General features: G+C 44.8%; 1 protein-coding gene across 4 annotated transcripts in view; it reads left to right on the top strand.

Annotated features, from left to right (window-relative positions):
• HOMER2 (homer scaffold protein 2) overlaps positions 1–25,435 on the top strand; it is a 136,791-nt gene extending 111,356 nt beyond the window's left edge. For 3 of the 4 annotated variants that reach the window (XM_070358368.1, XM_070358369.1, XM_070358371.1), the window contains exons 4-9: positions 613–705; positions 6,205–6,311; positions 10,361–10,517; positions 12,661–12,771; positions 13,932–14,012; positions 15,507–25,435. In XM_070358368.1, the coding sequence (XP_070214469.1) occupies positions 613–705; positions 6,205–6,311; positions 10,361–10,517; positions 12,661–12,771; positions 13,932–14,012; positions 15,507–15,695 (738 nt within the window). In that variant the 3' untranslated portion in view covers positions 15,696–25,435. The remainder of the gene's footprint in view (positions 1–612; positions 706–6,204; positions 6,312–10,360; positions 10,518–12,660; positions 12,772–13,931; positions 14,013–15,506) is intronic. The other variant, XM_070358370.1, reaches the window with a different exon arrangement.
• The last annotated feature ends 1,526 nt before the right edge of the window (positions 25,436–26,961 follow it).

Here is a 26,961-nt window from a genome sequence, read left to right as displayed (position 1 = left end):
TAAAGGCTCTGAGCTACCGATGAAGGGGGCCTGCGTTTAATCACTGGTGAGGGAACTAGATCCCACATGCTGCTGCTAAGACCTGGTACAGCCAAATAAATAAAATTTCTTTTAAAGAGAACTTAGTCCTAGGCTAACATGTTACATTTTGCATATTAGGCTTTTAAAATCTAGAATGTTCCTTCCCCTGAACTTTTTGGATGTTTTTGTTATTCACACCATTGACTTGTAAGAGTTCTTGGATCTTTCATCAGAGATTATGAAGTTTTGAGGGGATTCCTTCTGTGCTATAGCTAAATTCCTTTTGTTGCATTTGTATTAGGTACTCTTAACTAGAGGTGTGTGTTTTTAATATTTTGCCATCAAATCTTGCTTCAGTATCTTAGAAATTAATTTAGATCTGACCTGAGCTTTTTTGTTTCTTTTTTGTTGTTGTTGTTCAGGAAAAAGCATTTCTTATATTCACTTCTCTTAAATCTCAAATAAAATCTCTTTCCTGGATTTATACAGAATTTATTGACTTCAAATGAATGCAAAATAATAAAGGTGGGTTCTGAATATCATCCATATATAAGGTTAAGGAAACCTCTAATAATTCTTCTTCATGTTCAGTTTGCAGAGAAATTCCAGGAAGTGAAAGAAGCTGCCAGACTAGCCAGAGACAAATCCCAGGAGAAAATTGAAACTTCGAGCAATCATTCCCAAGTAAGTAATTTGCCCGTAAAATAAATGAGTGTGATCAGTGATTGGGACTTTGTTCCTGTCACTTTTGACAGGAAAGAACAAATTTTCACAGTAGGGCATTTTGAAGGCTTTTTCAACTATTAGCCTTTTCACAATGAGAAAGATGTGACATGTTTTTATGAGACTTGAATTTTTCAAGATGTGGTGATATATTTTGGATGGAAAACATTTGATGAGATGAGAGTTAATGCATGTCCCTCATCTGGAATTCTCTCTGGTCACTGTTTAAATACCAATGCCAGGGGGACGTGTTTTCTTTCTGTGTTGGGAGGGGAGGTCTCCATAAAGCATGCTCATGGGCCAATGCAGGTACCTATGCCCATGACAGAGAAAACTTGGTCGATGCCAGAGGCTCCCCGTCTGTTTCCCTATTATAACAAAGTCAGGTGGGAGGTGGTATTTCAACAGCTCTAGTTTAGTCAACGAAAATGTGGCTTTGCCAGGAACTGAGTCATCTGTCTGCTTGAAAGTGTGGTCACTGACTAAAAGGGACCTGAAATAAAATACCTGCCTTCCTGATGTCTAGAGTGGGGTATGCAGTAGTAGGCAGAAGCCTTGCCTTGTGACAGAGTTATATGTAGAGAGACAGGGCAACAGAGACATGAGGAGCAAGCATCTGGGGTTAGGAATAAACATGATGTATGTGAAAGCTACGAGTCTACTGGCCTGGGGGAGACGAGTGCGATGGGAGGACCAGGGATGCACTTGGAGAGACCGTGAAGGACCCATAATTCCGCATTAGTGGATCCCTTCTTACCTAATTTTGTATTATTGGATAGTGAGAAGACACTGGAGGTGTTTTATGGCCACTGATCAGGAATTGACATGATGGTTGCGTGTGGGTGGTGAGGAAGTCAGGGAGCAGCCGAGGGCGGGAAGACTGGCGAGGAGGCTGTGGGATGGAGAATGGCCATGCCGGGATGGCCATGGATGGATTCTGGGGCAAAGATGAGAACCTACCTCCTGGAAGAGAACCAGGAGGCATGGGCATCCTGAGTGGCCAAGGTCAACACCCTAGGCTTGATCATCTCCCATAGCCAAACCTGGATCATATAAAAGATGTCCCTTTGGACTTATGGAAATGAATGTGTGTTAGACTCCAAGTGGACAGGAACTTTCCTGAATCTTTATAAACAATCTGTAATATCATCTAAATGATACTGTTGATTTAGCATACTAATGTCTGTACTGAGTAATATCTGAGGAACTCTAAAATTGGGCACTTGAAGTGGTCCATAGTCTAAGGAGTTTCTTTTTTTTTTTTTTTTTTAGAATGCTAAATTTTATTTTATTACATAGAGGAAAATCTATCTTTTAATTGATTTTTATTGGAGTATAATTGATTTACAATGTTGTGTTACTTTCTGCTGTATAGCGAAAAATGATTTAGTTGTGTATACGTACACACACACACACACACAGAGTTAGATTCTTTACATAGAACTGAACAGAATTCACTGTGCTATTCAGTAGGTTCTTGTGAAAGTTGCTCAATCATGTCTGAATCTTTGCGACCCCATGGACTATACAGTCCATGGAATTCTCCAGGCCAGAATACTGGAGCGAGTAGCCTTTCCCTTCTCCAGGGGATCTTTCCAACCTAAGGATTGAACCCAGGTATCCCGCATTGCAGGTGGATTCTTTACTAGCTGAGCCACAAGGGAAGCCCAAGAATACTTGAGTGGGTAGCCTATCGCCTATCCCTTCTCCAAGGGATCTTACCGACTCAGAAACCAACTGGGGTCTCCTGCATTAGGTTCTTACTAGCTATTTATTCTATATGTACTAGTGTGTATATGTCAGTTTCAGTCCCCTAATTTATCCCCCCCATGCCCCCTTTCCCCTTGGTAACCACAAGTGTGTTTTCCACCTCTATGACTCAACTTCTGTTTTGTAAATAGGTTCATTTGCACTATTACTTTAGATTCTACATATAAGCGATAACTTATGATACAAAGTTTCTGATATACCATCTTTTTCTAAATGTCATGTTATAGTGATATCTTTAATATCTGAATTTCTTTATATAGTGTTTTTGCTTTAATGTTTATTTTCTCCCCTAAAGTATTTTAAACCGAAAAAAGTCAAGTGTACAGAGAAAATGTTATTATATAGATATATATTAATTACATATAAATGGCTTTTCTAAGCTTTAGTTTTTATTTACCCTTGCTGATGTTTTCCCAACTATGGAGATCATTGTCCATTTTTCTTTTTATTAAAAATCACACAGTTGCTTGGTTTTTTGAATTTCTTAGAGAATGAGTACTTTGGCCAAGTTTTCTAAATACTTGAAGATTTTAAACAACCTAACTACAAAAATTTTTAATGTGTTTTTTCTGAATGTAAAAGCAATGCATATTTATTGCAGAAATTTAAAATATGCCATACTATAAACGAAGGAATAAAAATTACCTATATTCTTACCGAAGACATTTTCTTAATGTTTTAAACTATTTCTTACCAATATAGTTTTCCAGTACATTTTTGTATTATTCTTTTTCATCTTTTTTTTAAACTTATGTTTGTTATAATCATTTCCTCGTGTTTTCAAATATCACTTTTCAAAACTATTTTAATGTATAAATAGAATTCCAGTGTTTGTTTATATCACAACTTATTCCACTAAACTCCTATAATTTGGGACAGTGAAGTCTAAAGCGCATCTTGATGAAAGGGAAAGAGGACAGTGAAAAAGTTGGCTTGAAGCTCAACATTCATAAAACTAAGATCATGGTATCCGGTCCCATCACTTCATGGCAAATAGATGGGGAAACAGTGGAAACAGTGGCTGACTTTATTTTTCTGGGCTCCAAAATCACTGCAGATGGTGATTGCAGCCATGAAATTAAAAAACACTTACTCCTTGGAAGGAAAGTTATGACCAACCTAGACAGCATATTAAAAAGCAGAGACATTACTTTGCCAACAAAGGTCTGTCTAGTCAAGGCTATGGTTTTTCCAGTAGTCATGTATGGATGTGAGAGTTGGACTATAAAGAAAGCTGAGCACAGAAGAATTGATGGTTTTGAACTGTGGTGTTGGAGAAGATTCTTGAGAGTCCTTTGGACTGAAAGGAGATCCAACCAGTCCATCCTAAAGGAGATCAGTCCTGGATGTTCATTGCAAGGACTGATGTTGAAGCTGAAACTCCAATACTTTGGCCACCTGATACAAAGAGCTGACTCATCTGAAAAGACCCTGATGCTGGGAAAGATTGAGGGCAGGAGGAGAAGGGGACTACAGAGGATGAGATGGTTAGATGGTATCACTGACACAATGGACATGAGTTTGGGTGAACTCTGGGAGTTGGTGATGGACAGGGAGGCCTGGCATGCTGTGGATCATGGGGTCACAAAGAGTCAGACACAACTGAGCAATGGAACTGAACTGATGTTATTTCTAATTTTTCATTAATAGAAATAACACCGTGATAAGCTGTTCTTGTGTACTTTTTGTGCATTTGATGGTTTCCGCAGGATTATTTTTTTTTTAACTTTTGATTTTATATTGGAGTATCAGTTCAGTTCAGTTCAGTTGCTCAGTTGTGTCTGACTCTTTGCGACCCCAGGCACTGCAGCACGCCAGACTTCCCGTCTATCACCAACTCCCGGAGCCTATTCAAACTCATGTCCATCACATCGGTAATACCATCCAACCATCTCATCCTCTGTTGTCCCCTTCTCCTGCCTTCAATCTTTCCCAGCATTAGGGTCTTTTCCAATGAGTTGGTTCTTTGTATCAGGTGGCCAAAGTATTGGAGTTTCAGCTTCAGCATCAGAGTATAGTTGACAACAATGTTGTGTTAGTTTCAGGTCTACAACTAAGTGATTCAGTTATACATATACTGCAGGATAAATTCTTGAAATGGAAGTATTGGACTAAGGGTAGGAGGTTTTATGAGCTTTTGACGCATACTGCAAACATCCCTGCAGAAATGTACAATTCTGACTCCCACCAGGAGTGAATGAGAGAAATTTTTCCTCCCACACACTTACCCACAGAGCTTTGTTTATTTGACAAAAGAAAAATGTATTTTATTGTTTTTTTCATTTTGCATTGCTTTACTAATAAGATTAAATTTTTTTGTTTATTGAGTCTATGTGTGTCTTCTACTGTAAATGTCAATTGCATATCCTTTCCCTTTTTTATGTTCATTTCCAAGAACTTTATTTTTTAGCATGGCTAGTTTTGAACATATACAATACTAGGCAAAATTGTGTAACTGAACCCCATGGGCCCATCAGTTCAGTTTTAACAATTAGGAATTTATGACCAATCATCGTGGCTCAGCTGGTAAAGAATCCACCTGCAATGCGGGAGACATGGGTTTGATCCCTGCGTTGGGAAGATCCCCTGGAGAAGGGAAAGGCTACCCACTCCAGTATTCTGGCCTGGAGAATTCCATGGACTATATAGTCCATGGGATGGCAAAGAGTTGGACATGACTGAGCGACTTTCACTTCACTTCACATTTCATCTATACCCACCCTATCCCTCCACCTTTTTTTTAAAGCCAATCCCAGAATCATTTCATCCACAAATATTTCAGAGTGTCGCTCTAAGAGCTGAGAAGTCTAAGAGTTTCTTTTAAATATAAGTATTGGCATTTTGGTTTTCATATCCACTTCAAATATTTCCCCCACATTATTGTTTACATTCTAATATAGTTCGTGGCATTTTTTTGTGATGTAGAAATTTAGCCAGAAATTCATTCCCTTCATGGTTCCTCCCTTTGCCTTTATGCTTCCTCCCTTTGCCTTTATGCTTCTTGGAGACTAAGTAAGGTCTTTCTAAGACCTTATCCGAGACCAGATGAGATTAACCTCCATGTGGTATGTCTTATTACAGAAAGCATTACAGAATATTCATAATGATGCTAATAGTAATGGAGACAGCAGACACCCATATCTGATTCCTGGTGGGTTTTTTTTTTTTTTAAATAATCTTTCTGTAGCCTTAGGATAAAAAAGGTTATCTCAGCTTCTTCTTGTCATTTGGTTGCTAAGTCGTGTCTGACTCCTTTGTGACCCCAGGGACCATAGCCTGCCAGGCTTCTCTGTCCATGGGATTTCCCATTGCAGAATATTGGAGTGGGTTGCTATTCCTTCTCCAAACTCAGTCACTGTTTCTTATTATAACCATCCCCACCACTGCTGCCTTTTTAATCTGTGGCTTCTGTCCTGTCTTATTTAAGGAGACCAGGTATCCTGACTTGTAGGTTTATCCGTAAAGTCTGATTTTAAAAGTTTCTGCCTAACGGCCCCAGATGCTGTCTTGTGAATAAAAGGCACAGACTTTCTGCACTCCGTGTGGACTCTCCAGGGCCAGTCTTGTTATTAGTCTTCGTGTTGCGTGTTCTGGTTGGAGGCATTGGGTCTCCCACACTCTTAAACACACAGCTCCTGCCGCTGTCAGATCAAGTGATAAGCTGCGAAGGTAACCCCCTGTTCTACTCAGGCATCCAGTGTCAATGGGACAGATGATGAGAAGGCCTCTTGTGCGGGTCCTGCCGACACACACCTCAAGTCTGAGAATGACAAGCTGAAGATCGCTCTGACCCAGAGGTGAGCATGTGCAAATCCAGGTGCTGTCGCCCAGGGCCAGCACTCCCCTGCAGCCTCTCCCACTGGGCAGGGCTTCAGGAATTTGGGGGAGGAGACCGGGTCCTGCTCAGAACAGCCAGTCTTGTCTCCTGGCCAGAGGAAGACCAGCTGCCTCCGTGGCTGTTGCCTGTCCATATCAGCCTGTGTGTGTGTGTGTGTGTGTGTGTGAAAGAGAGATGTGACCTTTTTTTTCTTCAGCTGTACTAAATAGCATGTGGGATCTTAGTTCCCCAAGCAGGGATTGAACCTGGGCCCTCTGCAATGGAAATGTGGAGTTCTAACCACTGGACTGCCAGGGTGATCATGTTTCACTTTGTTTTGTTTTTTGAGAAGCCAAATTTATCATTTATTTGTATATGACAGACTGTCTAGAACATCCAAGAGAAACATATAAAAATCTTAAGAAACTATCTTTAATATAGTTTAATATAATATATTATATTATATAATAATATAAAGTCTCACAAAAATCAGTAGCTTTTCTATATGCAAACATCACATAGACTATATATTTGAGGAAGAGATTTCCTTTATAATGCCTGTATGCTAAGTCTCTTCAATCATGTCCAACAATGTGACTTCATGGACTGTAGTCTGCCAGGCTCCTCTGTCTGTAGGATTCTCCTGGCAAGGATATTGAGGTGGGTTGCCATTTCCTCCTCCAGGGGGCCTTCCCTGACCCAGGGATCAAACCCAAGTCTCTTACATCTTCTGCATTGGCAGAGGCATTCTTTACCACTAGAGCCACCTGGGAAGCCCTTCCTGTATAGTATGAATTATTAAATATAATATGAACCATAAAATACATAGGAATAAACTTATAAAATGTACAGGATCTTTGTGAAGAAAACTCAAATAATTTTGAGGACCATACATGAATAATTTAACAAATAGAAAAAGTCTATTGGAAAGGAGTAGGAAGCCTTAATATTTTAAAAAAGTATCAATTTCCCTTAAATTGATGTATAAAGTTAACGCAGTCCCCATAATGATATCAGCAAGATTTTAATTTTTAATGACTACAGTAACCATGCTTGTGTTTTCGTATCTCGAGAATGTGGCATCTTTCCCAAAGCCAGGCTGGACCTCATCGTGTGGGCTGGCCCTATGAGCACCCTCAGGGTCGCTGACTTTGGGGTCATTCTGTTCACCTGGCAGGGAACTCTGCCAGCTCCCCCCAGCCTCCCTGTGGCTGCGTTCTTCAGAGCTGCCCTGTGTAAGAGCTCTGTCATATTAATCCCTCCGTTTTACACAGATAAGGAAACCGAGGCCCAAGTGGTACAGCCAGTCCTTGCCCAAGGTCACACGGCTGGTAGATTCTCCACACTGCCTGCCTATACTCAAGGCGGGAGCCTTCAGGAATCCTCCCGGGGCAGCAGTCGTGCTCCACAGCTGGAGCCCACGGGTTAGCACCCGCTTCTGCCCCCCAGCGGCCTGACCGGTGCTTGGAACTCAGTTCCCATGATCTGACCTGGGAATTCCAGAAGGAACGTGAGATCCACAGATCCAGCACCTGTTTCGTACTGTGGGTTTTATCAGGTGCTTCAGAGGACAAAACTGTGACCAGTCTCTCTTAATCATCAGGCAATCGTGAGGACTGTTTTTGGTTGTTTAAGTCACAGTGGACTGCCTGGTTGAAAATGTTTCACCCCTAAAAATAAATGTTTTGTTTTTTTTTTTTTAATTCCAGTTTAATTGACAAGTGAATTACAGGAATGAGTGTGAAGTCATTTCCCTAAATCAGGTCAGATTCTCACTCGTCAACTCTGGAATTAATCACATGATGGTATTTGCTGTGTTTTCAGTCTGTGGTGTTTGAAACCAAAAGTACATATTTTCCAGTCTAGGACCTTGAGGTGGATGAAAGATAATGCAGATTATTAAAATACATTTGTATTTACTTTAAAAAATTGTTTTAAAGAAGACTTTAGATACAGAACTTTCCTCAGCCAGGCAGTATAGATTAGAAGTCAGAAACTTTTTTTTTTCTCAGTAGCTAAGTCTGATGCGTTGGGTTTTTTAAAAATTAATTTTTATTGGCATATTCGATCCCTGGGTTGAGAAGATCCCCTGGAGGAGGCCATGGCAACCCACTCCAGTGTTCTTTGCCTGGAGAACCCCCATGGACAGAGGAGCCTGGTGGGTTACAATCCATAGGGTCACAAAGAGTAAGACGCAACTGAGCGACTAAGCACATAACTGCTTTACAATGTTGTGGTGATTTCTACTGTACAGCAAAGTGAATCAGTTCTACCCTTCCTTTTTAGATTTCCTCCCCATTTGGGTCACAGTAGCTATACAGAAGGTTCTCATTAGTTATCTATGTTATACATAGTAGTGGGTATATGTCAATCCCAATCTCCCAATCCATCCCTCCCCCAGCTTCCTCATTTGGTGTCCATATGTTTGTTCTCTGCACGTGTGACTTTGTTTCTGCTCTGCAAATAAGTTCACCTCTACCATCTTTCTAGATTCCATGAGTAAGTGATATTATCAGGTATTTGTTTTTCTCTTTCTGACTTATTTCACTCTGTGTGACAGACTCTGGGTCCCTCCACATCCCTGAAAATGGCACTATTTTGCTCCTTTTTATGGCTGAGTAGTATCCGTTGTATGTATGTATCACGGTGTATTTATCCATTCCTCCGTTGGTGGACATTCAGGTCACTTCCATGTCCTGGCTATTGTAAATAGTGCTGCAGTGAACACTGGGCTCCAGAGCAAGGAAACAAAGGGAAGTGTGGAATGGGCAGAGCAGCTTGAGGGGAACCTAACTGCAGTTTGTTTTTGAAAACTTCCCTCATCACAGAGGATCAGAGATTATCATGTTGTTTGGTGATAACATGGAGGCATCCCTCAGACCTGAGGTGACATGGGGTCGGCCAGGACTCCCTCACACACACTGTGGTTGGAACCCCAGTTCTTCCCTCAGGGGATTCCCAGCCCTGTCTCCTCTGTCCTCTAGTCCTCAGCTGTCAAATCTGGATCAGGCTAGCTGTTTAAACCTAGAGTCATTGGGCTCCAGAGAGTGGGGCATCAGGAGCTTGTTGAAAAGATCCACAGCTTTCATGAGAGTCTCAGGGGGCCTGGGCTCCACCCCAGCACTTCAGAACCTTTATCCCTGAGGCTCATTTCAGGAAGGAGCTAGACATGGGGCAAGAGGGACCCCTCCTGTGGCCAGGAGTCAGTAGGGAGCAGGCAGGGGGGTCTCCACCACAGTGTGGCTTCATTCATAGTTTTTTTTTAATTGAATTAGAGTTGATTTACACTGTTGTGTTAATTTCTGCCATACAACAAAGTGACTCAGTTATACGTATATGTATATAGTTCTTTTTTATATTCTTGTCTATTATGGTTTATCCCAGGATGTTGCATATAGTTCAAGGGTTCCCTTCTCTCCAGAGTTCCCTGTGCTATATAGGAGGACCTTGTCATCTATCCATTCTGTATGTAGTAGTTTGCATCTCACTAACCCCAAGCTCTCAGTCCATCTCTCCCCCAGCCCCCTCCCCCCTGGCAATCACAAGTCTGCTGTCTACATCTCTGAGTCTGTTTCTGTTTTGGAGATAGGTTCATTTGTGTCATAGTTTAGATTCCATATATAAGTGATGTCATAGATATTTGTCTTTCTTTTTCTGACTTACTTCACCTAGCATTAGAATCTCTAGTCGCATCCATATTGCTGCCAATGGCATTATTTCGTTCTTTTTTATGGCTCAGTTCATTCTTAGTTTCATCTTTTCCTTCCCTGAGAATTCTGTCCTTTCTAAAGTGATGCCTTGAGAAAAATCACCCAGCAGGGCAAATTAGTGCCCCTTTAGTGGGGCAAATATGTTCCCACTAAAGAGAGGCACCAGGCCTGCGGGACCCGTGGTCCTTGTGGCCAGGCCACGGTAGGAGAGGATGTGGCCTTGAGGGCTGGGCTGAGGGGGTGTCTGGGTCCCCCCGCCCTGGGGCAGTGGAGTGGAAGGCACCCATCACCCGGTCACCGCCTGGCCCCCACCCCACAGTGCCGCCAATGTGAAGAAGTGGGAGATTGAGCTGCAGACCCTGAGAGAGAGCAACGCCCGGCTGACCTCAGCGCTGCAGGAGTCGGCAGCCAGCGTGGAGCAGTGGAAGCGCCAGTTCTCCCTGTGCCGAGATGAGAACGACCGGCTCCGGAACAAGGTGGGCTCAGCTGAGACCCTAACCCACGGGGAGTGGGGGGCCAGAATGGGACAAGGCAGCCGGGACCTTCCCTCCACTCCTTCCCCGCCCTGCCACCACCTCCCGCCTGCCTTAGTAAAGGGAGTGTAGCCACGCACAGAAGTGACTTAATCCTTCTATTGAACCAAGTCTCATAGTTTGTGTTGCCAAGGGGAAGAGGAATCAATGGGAGACAGCAGCTTTGTCTCTCAAAGAGCACCCTCCCATGTGCACTGCGGGTGGGCCTTTCATGGGCAGCCTCCTTTTGGTATTTTCTGTTGGTTCAGTGACCTTCCAGAGGGTGAGGGAAGAAAACAGACTGGGGAAACGGTGAGGCATGATTGCTCAGAAACCCTGCTTCTGTGCAGACCACTATTTTCGAAAACGTGAGTTAGGAAGCGAGGACAGGAAGTGTGACGTGGTGGGTGGGGTGGGGGGCCAATGCCCTCATGTGCCCTCCACCCTCCTACCTCAACATCCGAGCATCTCGACCTTTTTCCAGGATTCACCTGTGCCCTTCTCTGTAATCAGTCCCTCACACTCTGATATTGGGCTGAACTGATTTGGAGGTTTGGGGGCCCCCAGTTGAGGTCCTGGGGTTGCCATGCTGTTTTGCTGGTCAGCACTTTGACCCCACAGTTGCTGACTGTGGTCTGCTTTGCAGATTTGAGGGTCCACATCACACTGAGATAGGGACTGGCTCCCCTCATCCACGTTTGTAACCCCCCACCCTGTTCTGAGCGGATCCCCTGGAGACCGCTCGCCTTCCACGTCTCACTTTGTGCAGATGGCACGTGAAACTGCCTCGTGTCCTTTTTTCACAAAGTGCTGATGGTGAGGGGCGCAGGCCAAGTGCTGACTCTGCACCTTCCCTCCTGGGTTGGGCTCATCTGCCTGCCAGAGGGATCGATCGCCCTCTTTTTCCAAGCCAAGAGCTGAGTTTTCTCGCTTCACGTCTGAGTGTAAGAACCAAAGGGCCGTGCGGGGGGATATGGAGGAAGCGCCTGCTGTGTAACTTGCTTGCTGCGTGGGGAGCCCTGGGAACCTGACTTCCAGGGTGGGATGTGGATGTTGGGGGACCTCCAACAGCCCCCAAGGCTGGGGGTGCAGATCCTGAGGGTTGCTGCAGTCATCTCTGAGAACTGTCCTCAAGGTGACTACCCACTGCCCTTCACCCCGAGGACTGCCACTGTCCACTTAGTGGGGGCCCCACTGACCTGGCACTCTTGTGTTACTTGGTTCCACTCCTGCTGGCCACTCTGTACCCACACTCTGGCCCCTGGAAATTGTCCAGCATCAGACAGCAGTGCCATGGTTGTCAGGCCTATGCATCCCTTCTGGGGGGTCAAGCTGGGGAAGGAGAGAAAGATGCACTGTGAGGATGTGCCAGGTCAGCTAGCAACTGTCGTCTCTCCAGGAAGAGGCCCACAGGCCAGGCCCCTTCTGCATGCATCAGTGGGGAAAGGTCATCTTGATTTAAAAGTGTTGGAAATGTCATTGAGTCCCACAGAGCTGCTGGATTCTCTACCCTGCTGGCCTCAGCTCTGGAGATGCAACAGAATCATTCAGGGCATGATTAAAATAATGTGAACGTCATTCTGGGGAGAAGCAGACAGATTCATGGGACATCTGGCTCCTACTTGTGACAGGTCCTTAAAAGCAAACCTAGAACTACTGTCCTGTGGCCGCAAGAGAAAACCAGAATCCTGGAGCATCCTGAAGCCAGGTTGTGTGACTTCCATGGCTTCTCTGGTATTAAGTGAGGCGCCCTGTGCCAGTATGAGCAAACAGCCTGGGGCAGCCCCATAGAGTTCATTTGTAGCCACAAGGAAACATTTGTAAGTGGGTTAATTTAGGGTTTATTTTAAAAGACCTGTGGCAATCTCTTGTTTAATGATTAAAGTAAACCCCATGGACTGCAGCCATCCAGGCTTCTCCGTCCATGGAATTCTCCAGGGAAGAATACTGGAGTTGGTAGCCATCCCCTTCTCCGGGGGATCTTCCCAACCCAGGGATCAAACCCTGGTCTCCTGCATTGCAGGCGGATTCTTTACCATCTGAGCCACCAGAGAAGCCCAAAGTAAACTGGCACCCCTGCTTTAACATGTGATATTTATTATTAAAGATTGACGAGCTGGAAGAGCAGTGCAGCGAGATCAACAGAGAGAAGGAGAAGAATACCCAGTTGAAGAGAAGGATTGAGGAGCTAGAATCAGAACTCCGAGAAAAGGAGACGGTGAGTGGTAGAGCTCTGAGCCATGCTGCTCACATCCCCTGGGCCTTGGCGGGTGAGCTCCACCCAGGGACACGGCAGGTGGCCGTGGGACGTGTGATTGGCCCTGGCAGCTGCCCAGACAGCAGCACAGAGACAGAGCCAGGAGCCACACCAAGGCACAAAGAGCCCAGAGCAAAGGCCTGACCATTACCCTGTGCAGCCTCCTTGTGTTTATTATATTTAGTCAGTCTCAGATCCAAGAGGAGTTGGACATTTTCAAACGCTCTTGGAAACTTTCATAGATGGTCCCTCATCAGAAGTTGAGTTCTGCTGTCAAATTAATGCAGCAGTCACACAGTCATTTCTCTCTTGGGGGGACAGGACAGCTAAGTACAGTGACTCCCCTCTGTACAAACGAGTCCCATTCCGAGAGTGTGTTCACAAGTCCAGTTTGTTCCTAAGTCCAACAAAGTTAGCCTAGGTACCCAACTAACACAATCAGCTATGTAGTACTGTGCCGTAATAGGTTTATCATACTTTTCACACAAATAATACATAAAAAGCAAACCCCAAAAATAAAACATTTTTAATCTTGCAGTTTAGTACCTTGAAAAGTACAGAAGTATCAACTACCTCACCACTGCTTTGACACTTGCTTCTGGACCTCCTGGACTTAAAATAAAGATACTATACTGCTGTCCTCTGTATAGTCCTGTGTAGTAAAAGGACACAAAAGCTCCCCCACTTGTAGAGGATGCTTGCATGTGACAATGTACACCAGGCACGTGAACTGATTTATGCAACTGGACATGCGAATGCACGTTCTCATCTTTGTAAGTTTGCAGCTCGAAGGTTCGTATGGAGAGGACTCACTGTCCACAGAGGCTGGAGACTGTGGGCAAGTTACCAGTCCTCTCTCAGCCTCAGTTTCCCTACAAAAACAGGAATCATACTTCTCTTTTCACGGTGGTATCCAGGCTTCATGCTTTAATTCACGGGACATACTCAGCCTTTAGAATTACCTGATGTGTGTTAGGTATAACATCATCACCATTATTTACACAAACAACACAGGTTCCAAAAGCTGCTTCCATGACTGTACACACAAAGTTGGGGATTTTCAAGAATACATTTTATCTGACTTGCTCTCATATTCTTCTTCAAATTTCTGTCCCCTGTAGGAGTTGATAGACCTCCGAAAACAAAGTGAAATCATACCTCAGCTCATGTCAGAGTGTGAATACGTCTCTGAGAAGTTAGAGGTAAGAGCGGGGAGCACATGCACTTTGACTCAGGTGCGAAGGCATAGGTCATGTTACCCATTTCTCCAAGGCCTCTGCCATTCTCGCCTCACTTGGTGAAGAAGAATGACTTCGGATTCCTAAACAGCCAGTGTAACTACTTGCTGGATGCCTGCTCTGCCCCCAGGGGAAGACTCAGCCGAGTCTGCCTTTTTGTTTTTCCACTTACACAAAGGTGTCGTGTGCGTAACTGTAGCGCAGGTGGCTGCTTCCTGCCGGCAGAAGTCCCTGCAGACCCACAGGAGGGCCAGGAAGGAGCAGGGGACTGAGGGAGAGCTAAGGGAGAGCCTCAGACCAGGGACTGTTCCACTGCCCCAGCCAGTGACCTTGGATATGACCTTGAGCGGGCACACCCCTTTCTGGCCTCAGATTTCTGATCCACAGAAGGAGTGTTTTCAGGTCCTCCCTCACCTCCGAGGGTCTCCTCACTTCCAGAGCACTTTGTTCAGGTACACAGCCTCAGTGTTAGTAACTGGTTCCTGTAACACATTTTTAGAAGGCCTCATTTTATCCCCACAAGATGGAAGCTCTTGTTTGCTATGAAGAATGATCACGTAAAGACTCACAGCAGTCCCGCCATTGGGAGCTTGACTGTCTCCATGGCAACACCACAGGACAGACGGTGCGCAGACCCACCGTCCCTTCGTCTGGCACGGCCAGTGCTTCCTCACGGAGGGCCAGCGGCTGGCCTGGGGCCAAGGAGGCCTTGCCTTCTCAGGGGAGACAAGTCACTCTCCCATTCATGCTGTTTCTCCCCCAGAATGGAACCCAGAGGGGGCCCTGCCGACAATCCTGGGCCTGGGGCTGAAAACCCCATGGGCTGGGATGTCAGATTTCCTCTGCCAGGCACTTTATGAAAGCATCGCTTGGCACCAGGCTGCTTTGGGCAGAACTCTGAGTTCTGCATTCTCTGTGGGCATCATTTTAAGATGAGATCTCTGCTGGCAAACAGCAGGAAGAAGGGGCACACACCTGATTTCCGGGGGTGGGGGGGGCACTTGACACCCGCAGAGAGGCAGGCCCACCGCGGGGACTGACTGACCGACTATCACAGGTCTCAGTGGGCTCCTGCTTTGTTCCCAGACCCTTCTTTCTGTCTCTCTTTAAAAAAAAAAAAATAATAATAATAATATATATATATTTTGTTTGTTTGTTTGTTTGTTTGTTTTTGGCTGCGCTGGGGCTTTCTCTAGTTGTCATGAGCAGGGGCTACACTTTGTTGTAGGAGCATGGGCTCCTCACTGCAGTGGCTTCTCTTGTTGCGGAGCATGAGGGCTTCACTAGTTGCGGCTCCCGGGCTCTAGAGCAAAGGCTCAATAGTTGTGGTGCATGGGCTCAGTTGCTCTGAGGCCTGTGGGATCTTCCCAGACCTGGGATCAAACCCGCGTCCCCTGCATTGGCAGGCGGACTCCCCTCCACTGTATCAGCAGTCCACCCTCTCTCCTTTTGCTGCAGGCGGCAGAGAGAGACAATCAGAACCTGGAGGACAAAGTGCGGTCCCTGAAGACGGACATCGAGGAGAGCAAGTACCGACAGCGCCACCTGAAGGTGGAGCTGAAGAGCTTCTTGGAGGTGCTGGACGGCAAGATTGACGACCTCCACGACTTCCGCCGGGGCCTCTCCAAGCTGGGTGCCGACAACTAGGTCCCGCCTGAGTCCCCAGGGTGTGTGTGACCCGCAGTAGTGCTAGGACCTCCTCCCGTTCGCGTGGCTTCTGTCAATGCAGGCGCGGTCTGTCATGTTTCCAAACCAGGGGTGCCGTCCACCCTCTCCTCTCTGGAATAGAAATCCCCCCTCGCTTCTTCTCTGGCCTCGCGAGGTCGTGGATGACTGGACGATTCTGACTCAGGAATCCAGAACTAGGCCTACCTTAAACGTTTACGCAGTCAGGGCAAGGATGTTCATATCTTTCTCAAGGGCTGTTGCAACCATATGAACTGGAAAAAAAAATAGTATTTTCTAATCCAAATAGGAATAGCCTTTCCACCTCTTTTTTTGTTTTGTTTTTTGAGTAGAGCTCAGAGTATTTGAATGTCCACCAGCTCCAGTGCATGGGGTGTGGCCATAGTAACTTCCCTCTCAGCATATATAGAGATGCTTTCAAACAATGACTTAGTAGATACTTGTCCTGAGAGGAGACAAGTGTCTCCTGGGGGTGTTTCCTGGCTGGGGAATCACCTACATCCACTCAGCCCACTTCTACCGGCCCTCCAGTTTATAAGGTTGCGACAACGTTCCTTTTCTTGGTTTTAATTTCTGAACAGGTTACTGCGCTGTGGGGACAGCACACAGTGAGGGTGCCTAGCACAAAGTAGGTGCTTAATAAATATTTGTTCAATTAAATGTATACAGAGAATTTAGTGTTTTAATCAATGCCCGCCCACCCCCCCCACCTCCTGCCAAAGCCCCTGTTGGAAAGTCCCCCGTCCTGGTGCACTGGGTCATTCTTTATCAGGCATGAATGTGACTTTGTGAGCAGACTCGTGGATTGGCTCAGGTGGCCCTGGGGGTGGGGAAGGTGGTGGTGGAAGCAGCAGGAAATAGTCTGAGCCTCCCCCAGCCCCGGGAGCCCATCCTGGTTCTCTGTCCTGGGATAGGGGTGGGGGGCACCTCTGACACTCCAACTACTCTTCCTCTCCAAGTGTGAGGTCTGGGGATTCTAGGACTGCCGACTGTCCCTGGTAGAGGGGCTGCCCAGGGCTTGGGATTTAGGGTAGGATCCTCTGTTGGGTTTAGATAATTGAAAAAGAAATCACAAAGGATCACACAGGCCTATGAGCGAGAGTGGGTTCGAAGTGACCAAGCCTCGGCCTTAGAGGAGTTCTGCCGAGGTCTGCTTCCTGCGTCCCTCGGTTCCTGGGAAGGGAGGGACCAGAGCCGTAAGCCTCTCCTCTCTCACTGAGTTTCTTAGTGGAGCAAGTAAGTGGGCATCTCATTTGCCCTGTGCATGACACAATTGTCTGAATTTCCCTGGCTGTAGGCATTTCTAAATGCCTTTGACGGAGGGAGAGGCTTTGGTCCCCCCGTACCTGCTTTGAGAACCACTGCGAGAACATGTCCCTCTAAAAAGGTTTTCTCACATGTTAGAATTTATCCCTGCTGAATGTAGATAAGCAATAAAATAGTCGGAGGAGGTGGGCAGGGGACACACGGATGTGACTGTCCACGTCCTACTGTTCTCCTTCGTGTCGCTGAGATATCTCCCAGAGCGAGGAGGTCTGGTTTGGGATGGGGAAAGACGGGAGGCTGGTGGTCTGGAGCACTGGGGCATGCCAGGGAGACCTACAAGCAGGGTGGGCGGCTTTGGTGAGGTCCACTGGGCCGGAGGCAGCCCTCCCGATGGGCGGTGGGGCTGCTGGCCCCGCCCCCTCCCTGGCGCTCCAGACAGCTCTCGGGGCAATGGTGACCTGGGGAGCCAGACTGGCCCTGGGTCAGCCCCGTGGCCCAGCATTGGGCTAAAGGGTGTTCTTCTCAGGTCAGGCAAGTCCACCTGTCAGAAGGTGGGGCGAGTTTGCTGTCCAGGAGCAGCGGACACCAGGATTCCGAAACCTCAGCTTGGGTCATCTGACGCCCACCACCCCTGTCTGTGAGGCGGTTTATTCATCCAGAAGGAGCTGTCTTGACTGTCCTGAATACACACAGGGGATGTATTCGTTAGAGGACAGAGTTGTCAGAGCCACCGGCACGTTCTGGAGCAGCAGGGCCATGAGCACGGTGGGCTGCTTTTATCCCTGTGTGGTTGAGACCCCTGACCCCTGTTTGCCGACAGCTGAAGAGCTGGGTGAGCGCTGGCAGGTCTAGGTGAGGAGCTGCGAGCCCCCATGGGGCAGGCCCAGCTGGCCCTACACCATGCAGCCCAGGAGGGGCACCCCTCATGGGGAAGCTGACTTGGGCTCAGCAGGGACAGAAACTATGGACTTCAGTTCCTTCTGCTTTTCTCTAAAAATCTTAACAGTTCTTCATTTACTTTCTTTAAAAGAAAAAAACACGCCCAGGACAACCTCGGCAGTCTGTCGAGAGTCTGGCCCTATCCGACAGCCTCTGGATGTCATGATAATGACCCACTGAATTTGTCTCAGTTCCCCCGTGAGCTTGTTTATCAGGAAGTCCAGCTCCCCTCTCAGCACTCACACGCTTCAGTTGTCTCTATCTTAAGCCAAACGCAGGCAGGGCATAAACGCCACCCCCACCCCCACAGGCACCTCCGCCACGTTGTGCTGCCGGAGGGTTTAGAGCCAGGGCTGCATCTTTATTCCGAGTGGTGTCTCCTGATTTGACATTTCCAAGACTGGCTGCCTAAATCCTGATGCGCTTTCTTTTTTTCTTTCTGCATCTGTAAAATCCGGGACTAAAACAAGCAAAGTAAAATTTGGAAGCCTTCAGCCATAATGATCCTTAAAAATAATTTTCGTTTCAAGTAAATAAAGCCCCACTGGATGTGTGGTTCAGTGGAGAGTGGGGAGGCGAGGTGAAATATTCCTAGTGCCCAGGGAACAGAAAACCACCTGAGTAAGAGGCCAGGACAGCATGGTCAGGCCTGAAAAGAGAGTGTCTACCCGAGACCCGGAACTTGGGTGCTCCCTCTTCCACACTCCCTGGCAGGCTGTTACTCTGGATCATGGTTGGGCACAGATCTTTCCCTGTTTTGCAGAGGAAGCAGACAAGCTATTCCCCCAGGGTCAACCAGCTAGTGAATGAGCAACAGCTTGGGTGGCATCCAGGTCTCCTGGAGACCCTGGTCCTATGTCTTCCTACACGTGTCCACAGCAAGTGACGACTTACAGATGAGCAAATCAGAATTACATTTGTGTTCATTACAGCAGTGAGTTCCTTTTTGAATGATTCTGGCTTTGCAGGAATCTTTTTAAGAGATCATTGTTTAAAATGATGTGGGTGCTCTGAGAGGCCGGAGTGATGAGATGCAAATGCTTTGAGTCTTTCATCAGTGGTTTTCATGGAGACAGAGCTGTGTGTTCAAAACAAGCAGGAGGCCCCAAGAAGGCAGAGCAGTAACCAGAATGCTGGTGCGGGGAGGGGAGCGGTTGGGGGAGGTGCCCATCACTGCCCACCCCCTTCCCAGACTGGAGCCAGCACCAGGTGGAAAGCAGGTGGGCCAGTGGTTAGAACAGGTTGAATGGGACCTGACCAGCCCCCAGGAGGACTGTCCACTGTCTGAGCTGTTGGTCTCCATCCTGCAGGCTCCTTGTGGACATCTCTAGGCTTGGCAGCCCACGGGCACAGCCTAGAGGGTGGTTGGCTGATGCCTGACCACTGTGTCTGACATAAAACATCAAGCAAAGGGGGGGATATAGTTAATGTGCTGCCCAGAGGCATCACTATTGCCCATTGTGAAAAGACTCCTTTTCTGTAGGAAACACTGCTTTTCCATAGAAATCAGGGGCCACTCTAGGTGAAAGCCAGAGCCAACCACAGACTGTGCCAGGGACCTTGTTGTGGGACATCTGGTGTGGCCAGGTGCACCTTTAGAAGGCAGGCAGGCAGGCAGCCGAGATGGGACTTAGCAGAGGCACTCGATGGAGGCTGCCCTCTAAGTCAGAGGGTGCCCTTTAAGACAGAGCCAGCCACTGTTCTCTCCTCACCACTGAAAGTGGCTGTTTTGGTCATTTGTCCTTCTAAAAGCTGTGATGATTCTTTTATTTACTTGAAACATCACTGGGTGTTGAAGCACTGACAATGTAAGCTAGAAGCCTGCAAATCAACGTCCGTATAGATCTTTAAATGGTGTGCATGGTGAAAAGGACCCTGATTTCTGATTGCATGGTTTTCCCCAAAAGAAATATATATTCTGGGGATGGTGAGTGTGACAGACGGCATGGAGAGGGGGATCCTGTATAGAAACGTGTGTTGTGTTACGTCTCTTTTGCATACATTTATCTCAAGAATATGGGTTTCCCGGTTCCTTTTTAAACACCAGCCAGGAAGAAGGTGATTATGGTAAGAATCTGGCAGCTGAGTGAAATGGTCTAGTGAACTTTGGAGTGTGTCTGGGGGGTGAATGTGTTGGGAGAGGGAGCAGCAGGGAGATGAGGGAGAAACAAGGAAGGGTTCTCAATTATAGAATATATGTGTAGCTAAGAGGAGTCTTCAGTAATCCTGGTGGTGATGTTATATGTTCTGATATCCATCTTTGAGAAGAGGAGCTTGTGGGTCTTTTGTTTTGAGCGGAATTGTACAGTGCCCTACTCTCTTTGACGAATGCATAGCCTTGTAAAGAGGGGCCCCCCACCCCATCCCCAGGCCACACAGATCCCTGATGCGCCTGGCAGGAGCCCAGAGAAACCACGGTAGAGTCCAGACTGTGGGATGCTTGACAGGTCTGATGATACCCAGCCATGGGCAGTGCGTTACTGTTCTTGCCCTGTGTTCCACTTTTAAAGTCCTGACTTTAAATAAACTGTTATAGCAGTGTCTTATGGTGTGACAGACAATTTAGGCATTTCTTGCATCACATATAAGAATTTAATGATGAATGTGAGGTAGTTAAGTGGACTTTCCCAAGAATACTGGGGTTTTTTTCATGCCTTTTTGGTACATAAATAATATATCCCTTTTTTTTTTAAGAAGAAATTACAATGAGTGAAAATAAAAAAATCACCTGTTGTTATACCATCTGATTATAACCACTGTTAACACTTTGGCATATATCTTTTCAGACATTTTTGTATGCATCTATATAAGTTTTATTACTTTTTTCATGAGATGCAACTATGTTATACATATTATACTGTTTTAATTTGCTTTTTTCCTTTTAACACTATATTGTGAGTATATTTCTATGTCAGTAAATGTGTAACAGCATCATGTTTAACATCAGTGTAGGTTGTACTTTTGGTACTTAGGTTGGTCCCAATTTTATATGGTTATGCTCAAGGATGGGAGAAGGCAATGGCACCCCACTCCAGTGCTCTTGCCTGGAAAATCCCATGGACAGAGGAGCCTGGTGGGCTGCAGTCCATAGGGTCACTAAGAGTCAGACATGACTGAGCGACTTCACTTTCACTTTTCACTTTTCACTTTCATGCATTGGAGAAGGAAATGGCAACCCACTCCAGTGTTGCTGCCTGGAGAATCCCAGGGAAGGGGGAGCCTAACAGGCTGCCGTCTGTGGGGTCGCACAGAGTTGGACACGACTGAAGCGACTTAGCAGCAGCTCAAGGATTTGATGAAATCCTTTCTTCTAACATCTTCATGAACTTCTCAGAATATTTACTTAGGATAACTTTCTAAAATTGGACTTGCTGGCTAAAAGTATGAAGGGTGGTGCAAGCATGCCCTGTCTTCTCCCCCACTCCTGGGCACACAGGAGACACCACTTCCCAGCCCCTAGAGTCATTCAGGTCTTGTTCCTAATTATGGCCAATGAAGTACGAGCAGCAGTGACACGTGACACGTCCAGGCTGAGACTCTGAGATGCCCCTGGGCAGGTCTGCAGACTCCTGTTGCCTTGGTGACGTCCCAGGGCTGGAGCCTCTGTCAGCCTGGGTCCCTGAGTGACTGTGTGGATAGCTGCCCTTCTCCCACTATGACACGGCCCCACCTGCATGAGCCTGCAGTGTGGATAAAGAATAAATGTTAAGTCTTAACACTACTGGCATGTCACGGTTACTGAAGCACACATAATGTATCCTGACTAAGAATACAATATGCGCATGTTGGGGACTTTTAATATGGGACTTCCCTGGTGGCTCAGCTGGTAAACATCTCTCCTCATATTGCCTTCCAGAAAGATGATACCAAATTATACTCCTGCCAGCAGTGTGTGAGAACGTCTGACTCCCTCTTTTGCACTGGTGTTACTGTGGGGACCACAGGGCTAGTTTTGATATGCATTTTTTTAATTGAAAGTGTGACGCACCCTAGCTGAAATATTTATTAGATTATATTCTTTTCTTGTTTACCTATTCATCTTCTCTGGCCAATTTTCTCACAAGGTGTTTAGCTGTCTTATTGATTTCTAAGAAGTTGTTTCCCCAGCCGCCCTCACTGCCCCCTGATTAGCTGACTCGTTGATTTCTAAGAAGTTGTTTTTCCCCTAAAAATATTTTTTTTTAAGTTCCATATATGACTTGGACAAAAAAAATTTTATTTTTAGTCAACTTTATCTTTTCCTTCATTGCTGCTGCCTTTGCTGGCCTGCTTTTAAACATCTTTGCATTTCTGATTTCAAGTTTATGAATTTTCACCAGTCTTTTATTTGTGTACTTTTATCATTTTTTTAAGCAATTAAATCTGTGATGCATTTGGAATTTATTTTCCAAGTTACCCCAACTTCACTTACGGGGAAACCTTTCCTTTCTCTACTGATACAAGACCCCACTTTTCACTGTGTACGCAATCCTTATATGTCATAAACATCCTTCTGAACTTTCTGTGTGGTCCACGGTGTACATTTTTGGCACTGGTACCGCATAGTTTGATCATCTCACATTTGAATGTCCCCGTTTAAATAAATGTCTTCAAAAATGTCCTAGTACTTTTGTATGTTGATATTTCCAAAAGAACATCAGGTTCATTTTGTAATGTTTATAGAAGAACTGAAAATTAAATTGTGTAAAATTTATAGGTTACTATAGAGAGAATTGGGCTTCCCTGGTGGCTCAGATGGTAAAGAATCTGCCCGCATTGTGGGGGACCTGGGTTCAATCCCTGGATTGGGAAGATCCCCAGGGGAGGGCATGGCAACTCACTCCAGTATTCTTGCCTGGAGAATCCCCATGGAAAGCCCTGGTGGGCTGTAGTCTATGGAGTTGCAAAGAGTCAGACACGACTGAGCGACTTAGCACAACACATAACTAGAATTAACAACTTCATAATATTTAACCTTTCATTTCAGTAAATTTATAAAGTATTGTGTTCCTCTGTGTATTCTTTCTGGTATAGATCATTTTTTTGTCGTTGTGGTTCTATGGTAAATGAGCTCTTTGTCCATTATATTTTCCAACCTCTTATTGTTCACATAAAGGTACACCACTGATTAAATCAATTAAATCCACTGATTTTTTAAATTTAAAATATTACATAAAAGCTATGTAAATGTAAAGATTATGAAAAAACATAATATGGAAATTGAAAGCCCCCCATAATTAAAAATCCCTCTGCCCCAAGATAAAACAGTCAACAGGGATCTACTGCTGCTGCTGCTAAGTCGCTTCAGTCATGTCTGACTCTGTGCGACCCCATAGACGGTAGCCCACCAGACTCCCCCGTCCCTGGGATTCTCCAGGTAAGAACACTGGAGTGGGTTGCCATTTCCTTCTCCAATGCGTGAAAGTGAAGTCGCTCAGTCGTGTCCGACTCCTTGCAACCCCATGGACTGCAGCCCACCAGGCTCCTCCGTCCATGGGATTTTCCAGGCAAGAGTCCTGCAGTGGGGTGCCATTGCCTTCTCCACAACAGGGATCCCTGGTCCTCAAATCTTTTTTTCCTGAAATATATTTTATCATTTGGACCATATGATAGACCCTTCTGCTACTTGCATTTTTCCCTTGGCAATAGATCTTGGACATTTTCCTGTCTGTAGATATCAATCTACCTCATTTTTCTTAACTCTTCATAGAGAGTTCTATGGTTGTTTGTTTATCTAATGTGATAATTGGTTATTTATTTTGTAGCTAGCCAGTTACCGAATTTCCTTTTAATTGTTTTGCTGTTGTTACTGTTAATTCTCTTGCCTTTTTCACGTAGATAATAGTTCTGAGTAGTGATGGTAACTTTACCTCCATATTTTTAAATAATCTTATTTCACTACCTTATCACATTGACCAGCACTTTTAGAATAATGGTAAATAACATCTATATAAATTGTGCCGATATTGTACATTCTTCTTTATATATATTTTTTACTTGGTAATACCTCCAGTGTTTCTTCAGAAGTACAGATTTGACTCTTAGTATGAGATATTCTTAACATTTAAATTTATATAATGTTAGGCCCTTCTCTTTCTAAATTTGCTGAAAGTTTAATCCATAATGGATGTTGGCATTTTATTAAATGCCTTTTGTTTCCCACGTCTTTCAAGATGATCAAATGGTTTTTCTTTATCATGACTTAATATGAATCATTTTAATAGATTTGCTAATGTCAGACTGTCTCTGCATTTCTAGAAAAATCTAATGTTGTCATTATTCTTTGATGTACATCTCCTTTCAGTGTTAACAGTGGTTATTTATGATGGGTTGGTTTATGGTAGAGTTTTATTTTATGTTCTTATCTATCTTTTCTGATTTTTCTACATGGCTCTGCTATGACTTGTATAATAAAAATAGGAGCTTTAAAATAAGGAAAATGCTCTGGATTTGGTTTCCTTTTATTAGTTTGGAATTTTTCAAATGTTAAAGTGGATACTTGTATAATTTTTTTTTCCTGCTTTCTTTGTCAGGTATTGATGTTGGTTTTGTGTTAACTTCTTTAAAAAAGGACTTGGGAAGCTTTATCTCTTTTTTCTATGCCCTGGAACAGTTTAAATAATACTGAGAATTTTTTGCTCCTTGAGGTCTTTATAACGTATATAAATCTGTCCAAGTCTAGTGCCTTTTTAGGAAATAATTCTTTGACAATTTATTCAGTGTTCCACACGCATTAGTCTCTTTAAAGTTTCTTCCTATTCTGTAAGTTTTTGGCAACTTAAACTTCCTAAATAACGATTCTGTTCAGACTTTCAAATTCGCTGGGCTGGCACTATTGTATTTTCTTTTCTCGTTCATAATGTTCTGCGCTTGTGCTTTTTATTTTAGGGCTTAAGCCTAAACAGTCTTAATTTACTGTTTTACCATTTTATGATGTTTTGGTTACTTTTTGTTTTTATTAATTTCTTCCTGTATCTTATGATTTTTTTCACCTTCTCAAGTTGAATGCCATTTTAACTTTTTCCTGTTTAATAGTAGATATAGTTACTAGCATTCATAAGGCTATATGACTTTTCTTCTGAATATTTCTTTATCTGTAATCCTTACATTTTTAGGTATGGTGTTCTAAGTTCTAATAATTTGTAATTTCAGATTTGACTTTATATTTTACTTAAAAGTTATTTGAAATTATACTTTTAAATTTCCAGATAGTTTGATACTCTTTGTTGTTATTTTTAACACTTGTTATATATTTCTACTTTTACTGCCTTGTTGTCAAAGAGGGTGTGGCCTGTACAATTTCTGCATTCAGGAGTTTATTGATGTTTTCTTGGGACCTAATAAATTGTTTATTTTAATAAATATTCCCAGGAAACTGGAAAGGAAGGTATATTCTCAGAAGGGAACAAAGTTCAATCTATATGTATTGATCTGACCTTATTAACTATAATGTTACAGACTTTTAATTTTTGCTGACCTGATTCATTAAAGACTAAGGAGAGTGTGTTAGTCTCCCACTACTGTTATATTTCTGTTTCTCTTGTGTTTCTAACAGCTTTTGCTTCATGTGTTTCAGTACAATGTTATTTGACATCTTTTTATACTTAAAGGGAAAAGGTATTTTCCTTCAAAGACTTATATACTTTTGTGGATTTTACCTGATTTTGTTGTAACAGAGTTGTTTATGTAGAAATACATAGTTCAGTAAAATGTCTGTGTCTGTTTTTAAGCCAACAAAAATCTTTGAGAAGCCCTCTGTGTCTTAAGATACTTTGGAAATTCTGGCTCTTCCCAAGGGTAGGTGGATATTCTCCAGGATGACTTCCTGTGCCCAAGCAAGGAAGACAGTGTGCATTGAGGCATTTAAGCCTTTGCAACCGAATGAGGGTTTAGGGGAGTTGCCATCAATTCCAGCTCCTGCTTCAGGGCAGCCCCATGCTTGGTGTGCTCAGAGATCACCTGCCATCCAGCTGGTTATCTTCTGCCTTCATGAAGTCAATACTGAAGCTTTATTTATTTTTTTTTTTTTTACAATTTTTTTTGATGTGGACCATTTTTCAAGTCTTTATTGAGTTCATTACAACATTGCTTCTGTTTTATATCTTGGTTTTTTGGCCATGAGGCATGTGGGATCTTAGTTCGACCAGGGATCGAACCCACACCCCTTGCATTGGAAGGTGAAGTTTTAACCACTGGACCACCAGGGAAGTCCCCCAAGGCTTTTCTTAACCCAAGAGGCAGTTTTCTGCTGCAGGGCTGTCCTTCTGAGCAGAAGGCAGCAGAGAGTGTTATGCTTGTGTTCCTGGCTATTGCAGGAAAAGCTAATCTCAGAGGCTCATTCTACTGGGAAAGATTTTTCCAGAGCTGTTCGAGCAGATTATTCACATAGCAGAGTCTGTGCCCGGCAGAGAACCAACTTTTCCCAAATACGTGGAGGAGGTGTGAATCTCAGTTCACAGCTCAGGAGTAAAAGCAATACCACCTTCTCTATCATCCCTTCATTCAAGAAAATTTCTGTTTGGGTCCTCAGTCTACCAGCCTCATGCAGTTTGATCTCAGTCACTCCTGGGACCCCCTTTTCTCCAGAGGTGAGTTTTCAGAGGCTGAGGGCTTACATAGTCCGAGGATGGTAGTGGGGAGCCTATGTCTGCTGAGATGTCCCCTGTTCCTGCCCCTGCCCTCTCACTCCACCACCTCTGTTTCACAATTCCCCAGCTTTCCCTGTCCTGCATAAATCCCCATGAGGCTGTCCTAGGCTCTGACCCCAGATCCTCTATGCACCATCCTGTTTGACAGCAAAGGTTGAGTGGATGATTTGACTTTTGTGTGTGCATGCTCAGTCGCTTCAGTAGTGTCCGCCAGGCTCCTGTCCATAGGATTCTCCAGGCAAAAATACTGGAGTGGGGTGCCATGCCCTCCTCCAGGGGATCTTCCTGACCCAAGGATTGAACCCATGTCTCCTGCAGCTCTTGCACTGCAGGTGGATTCTTTACTGCTGAGGCACCTGGGAAGCCCCAGTTTAACTTGGAAGGCTGCTAGCTGG

The sequence above is a fragment of the Bos mutus genome, chromosome 21 (assembly GCF_027580195.1).
Source record: "Bos mutus isolate GX-2022 chromosome 21, NWIPB_WYAK_1.1, whole genome shotgun sequence".
Classification (NCBI taxonomy): Eukaryota; Metazoa; Chordata; class Mammalia; order Artiodactyla; family Bovidae; genus Bos; species Bos mutus.
Note: the sequence above shows the minus strand (reverse complement) of the source record. Positions and strands in the feature narration are given on the sequence as shown.